The sequence below is a fragment of the Trachymyrmex septentrionalis genome, unplaced genomic scaffold (assembly GCF_001594115.1).
Source record: "Trachymyrmex septentrionalis isolate Tsep2-gDNA-1 unplaced genomic scaffold, Tsep1.0 scaffold25, whole genome shotgun sequence".
NCBI classification, from domain to species: Eukaryota; Metazoa; Arthropoda; class Insecta; order Hymenoptera; family Formicidae; genus Trachymyrmex; species Trachymyrmex septentrionalis.
Window position 1 is genome coordinate 2,724,364 of NW_017305408.1, and position 4,075 is coordinate 2,728,438.

Sequence of the window (4,075 nt, forward strand, 5' to 3'; positions counted from 1 at the left end):
GTGCGAGGTTCAATTCCTGAGGGTCATTAGGGCCACTTCGGAAAATCTCTCGTGCCTCCGCGACTAAATCCGTTCCTGACAGTCGCGATACTCGTGAGAGAGTCGCAAGACTCTCGAATTGTGCGAGGAGAACGACGGAGGCGGCTCCGGCAGGAGGAGGTATAGTGGGAGATAGAAGGAGGTGATATACATACACGTACTCGCGAGCGATGGGGTTCGATGTGAATCGCTTCCAGGGCGACGTGGACGAGGAGCTCGTCTGTCCGATATGCTCTGGCGTGCTTGAAGACCCTGTCCAGGTAAGACGCCTGTTTGATCTGAGAAAATCTTCCTGCGACCCACTCTGCACCTCACCTAACCTTCATTATTTGTTCTGCGCGAAGAGCTTCGTGGAATCCGAGAAAGGAGAGGAATATTTAAATTTTCCAAGAGACAAGATCGAGGAGAAGCCCGGATTTTCGCGAGTTTTTAATCCGACAATCTCACCTCGACTCGTCTCAACGCAAGCGAGAGTCGATGAGGCTACGTACAAGATTTTGACTTGACGCATCGAGAGAAAGAGAAAGAGAAAGAGCTTTCGTATACATAATATCCCAACGCGTCACCAGCGTTGCTTTATTTTCCGAGGCTTCCCGTTGTTCTTGTCCACGCTACGTTGCTTGCCTCGAAATAAGAGCGAACAAAATTGCGCATCTGCGAATATAGGTTAGCTTGACTTATCGCTTTTAATCTAGACGCTATTATATATGATTTGACGAAGCATGTATCTTCTAGAAGAATACTATTTGCTTTAAATTAAGCCTGTCTTTACATGTTTACATATAAAATATATAAGCTGTCGTCTCTTCTATACTTCCAATATTTTCTTCTATTTTCATTTAATCCTATCCATAAATAATTTCTTATCCAGATAGTGTCTGTCTTGTTGCTGGCATGTTGTTACAATATAAATTAAATCCTCATTTATTGGCAATTCGATGCCTTCATGATGTTGATAATTTTGAGTAGCAACTTGCTAACAGTTTAATCGTTATTAAAATTCATACTACTACCTATTATTATGTTGCCATAATAATACACAGCATCATACAATATTGCCGACAACACAAAATAACATTGATGCAGCTATCTTATTGTTAAACTGCTGGCAATACATATACACATTGTTGCCTGCATATTGCTACAATGTCAGTATATTCGAAATCATTGAAGATAAATCTATGGCAGCAAAGTTGCCAGCATCATAAAAACAGATTTGTGTGATTTTGCTGAGACACGCTTTGCAAGGTTGTATATTTGTATTCTAACTATTTGTTTAGATAGGTTTTGTGCTGAAAATATTTGATCATTTCATCTTCAGAGGATATTGACTTGTTTTTTTCAAAGTTTTTGGCATGTTATATTTTGCTGCTTTATAAAGTTGTGGTAGCTTATAAAAAAACTGGTAGGTGAGTAATGTGTTACAGGCACCAGTGTGTGAACATGCCTTTTGCCGCACCTGTATCAACGAATGGATAAATCGTCAGCCTACGTGCCCCTTGGATCGTACACCCATCACATCCACTCAGCTTAGAGCAGTTCCCAGAATCTTGAGAAACCTGTTGGCCCGCTTGTGTATCAAATGCGACAACATTATGTACGGTTGTAACATGGTTGTCAAGTTAGATTGCCTGGCGATGCATCTTGAGCAGTGCGAATACAATCCGAAGAGACCAATGCAGTGCGAGCAGGGTTGCAGCTTGATTATTCCTAAGAACGAGCTCAAGGATCACAACTGTGTGCGCGAGCTCCGTAATCTGATACAGTCGCAGCAGCAAAAACTAAGCGATATGAAGCGTGAACTCGATGAACAGCAGCTGCAAATCAATGAACATAAACGTGAGATCCATCTTCTGAAAGACTTTATGCGCGCGCTTAGAGTATCAAATCCGGCGATGCGTGCAATCGCTGATCAGATGGAACGAGACGACGTCGTTAGATGGTCCGCGTCTCTACCACGCGCTAGAGTTACTAGATGGGGCGGTATGATCTCCACGCCTGACGAATTGCTGCAGGTTCAAATTATTTATTTAAGTACCAATTGATAAATTTATTTTTTGACTACATTCATCCTGAAATTGTGTTCTTTTAATACTTGCAGACGATGATCAAGAGAACTCTGTCAGAGTACAATTGTCCACCTCATGTGATTGACGAGCTGATGGAAAACTGCCACGAGAGGAAATGGCCCCCAGGTCTTAATTCACTGGAGACTAGACAGAACTCTCGACGACAATACGACAACTACGTGTGCAAAAGAGTGCCTGGCAAACAAGCGGTGCTGGTCCTCCACTGTGATAATATGCACATGCCGGAGGATATGATGGTCGAGCCTGGGTTAGTGATGATCTTTGCACATGGTATCGAGTAGAATTGTTGAACAGCGTATATGAATACGATTAATTAAACACCATCGCGGGCCCAGAAACACTGATATCCATGTCGCAGACGTGGAGAGAACGAATTTCCTCGACCATAATTTGCGAAATGATGTAAGTTCTGAAACTTTGTTAGAATTAATTGGGGAACTATCATCTGATCGCCAAGTTATACTCGGATAATTCCTTCACTGGGATATTCAGGCATTCACGGTTGAAAACCTAATATTGCAAGATTGTCCTTGATGCGAATTCATTCCGAAGATAAATCGAAGCCGTCGAGTATACGCAAACGATGATGCACATGTCGCCCTTTGTGATACGCGATTCTAGAGGCGCGATTGCCATGTACATGGTCGATTGGGATTGTAATTGTAATCGATATCGGCAATATAAATACTGATAAACAAATTTCTCGCCGCGACGTTCGATTCGCCGTTATCGGTTACTTCGATCGAACTCCCACAGGAAAACTCAGTCGAGTATCTGGATCGTTGCACTGTGATATACCACTTCAGTGGTGAGAAACCTCCTGAAATCGCGTGATAAATGACCGACCATCATCTCTCCTTCTTGGTCGGTCGATTGATCGAATTGTACATTTTTTCATCGGCGGTTCGTTTATCGTTCATTTCAGGGTCATTTACGGATACTTGATCTATGAATGTTTTACTATAATACTTTAGAGAGAGAAGAGTGTAAGTGATGATCGGAGAAAATTAACCACAAACGAGAAATCTTGGGATGCAGGTTCACCACAGTGTAATCCTTTTTTAAACATTTGACACGTATTGATTTCTGATGAGTTTTTTTCTTGCAACTTTTTTCTTATGTATACTTCCCTAAACTCTTTCTTTTCTTCTTGGAAATTTACTCCATGCATTGTAAATGCAATAATTATTATCATCATCTGTCTCTGCATAAAGATGCATTTCCTAAAAATTATTACTAATTATTCTTTGTTGAATATGCCACAAATAATATGGTTGCCCTGAGTTGATGACACGTTTTGTTTCTTCGTCGTATCACTGTATTAGGATGTTCTATCGTTTTGTTTTTTTAAAAAAGATTCAATTGAAATGCTATCGAAATATTATTTGATAGCATTTGAATTTAAAGAGATAGAGCACCCTACATAAATTATAATTTATGACAGTGATAATAATTATTACTGTAACAATTAGTTAGCTCTGTTAGCTCGATTGCAATATTGATCTATTATGATTCGCGAATCGCGTAACGTTAAATGCTTTTTTATGTAGCTTCTCATTTTACAATATATTGATTTAGGACCGATAGATTATTAAAAATTGTTTTTCGACGGTAACCAATCTTACTCTTTTTTTTATATTATGATATAAAACAATATATACAATATGTAATGGGGTAGATACAAAGATAAAGATATTAGAATTTGTTTTCTCAGAAAAACTTCTAGTTTGTCTTGCGTTACTTCTAATAATTCTTCCAATAAGTCTTCGAAAAAAAGTTAGATAAAAATACGTAAATTATCGCTAAAAAGCGAGAATTGTATTAACTCTTTTTTGTACCACTTTTTGTACCTTCTGATAAAAATTGTTATCTGAAACATCGTGAGTTTGAAGTATACATAATTATTATATGTCTAGAGATTATAGTAAGACAATTCGATGAACAGG

At 39.1% G+C, this 4,075-nt stretch overlaps 1 protein-coding gene across 2 annotated transcripts; it reads left to right on the forward strand.

Moving 5' to 3' along the window:
• The first annotated feature begins 128 nt into the window (after positions 1 to 128).
• On the forward strand, positions 129 to 3,254 carry LOC108748923 (E3 ubiquitin-protein ligase NRDP1). Of its 2 annotated transcripts, none has more exons than XM_018487347.1 (3): positions 129 to 299; positions 1,449 to 2,054; positions 2,141 to 3,254. In XM_018487347.1, the coding sequence occupies exons 1-3, from the start codon at positions 210 to 212 to the stop codon at positions 2,408 to 2,410; spliced, it is 966 nt and encodes a 321-aa protein (XP_018342849.1). In that variant the 5' UTR covers positions 129 to 209; the 3' UTR covers positions 2,411 to 3,254. The 2 variants fall into 2 exon arrangements, with proteins under 2 accessions (XP_018342849.1, XP_018342850.1); XM_018487348.1 differs by having other exon boundaries at positions 1,467 to 2,054.
• The last annotated feature ends 821 nt before the right edge of the window (positions 3,255 to 4,075 follow it).

Excerpts from the sequence above, each read along its gene's own strand:
- LOC108748923 (XM_018487347.1), top strand. The coding sequence starts at position 210 with ATGGGGTTCGATGTGAATCGCTTCCAGGGCGACGTGGACGAGGAGCTC. Across the intron at positions 300-1,448 it reads TGCTTGAAGACCCTGTCCAG|GTGAGTAATGTGTTACAGGC; the intron begins GTAAGACGCCTG and ends AAAAACTGGTAG. Across the intron at positions 2,055-2,140 it reads CGCCTGACGAATTGCTGCAG|ACGATGATCAAGAGAACTCT; the intron begins GTTCAAATTATT and ends TAATACTTGCAG.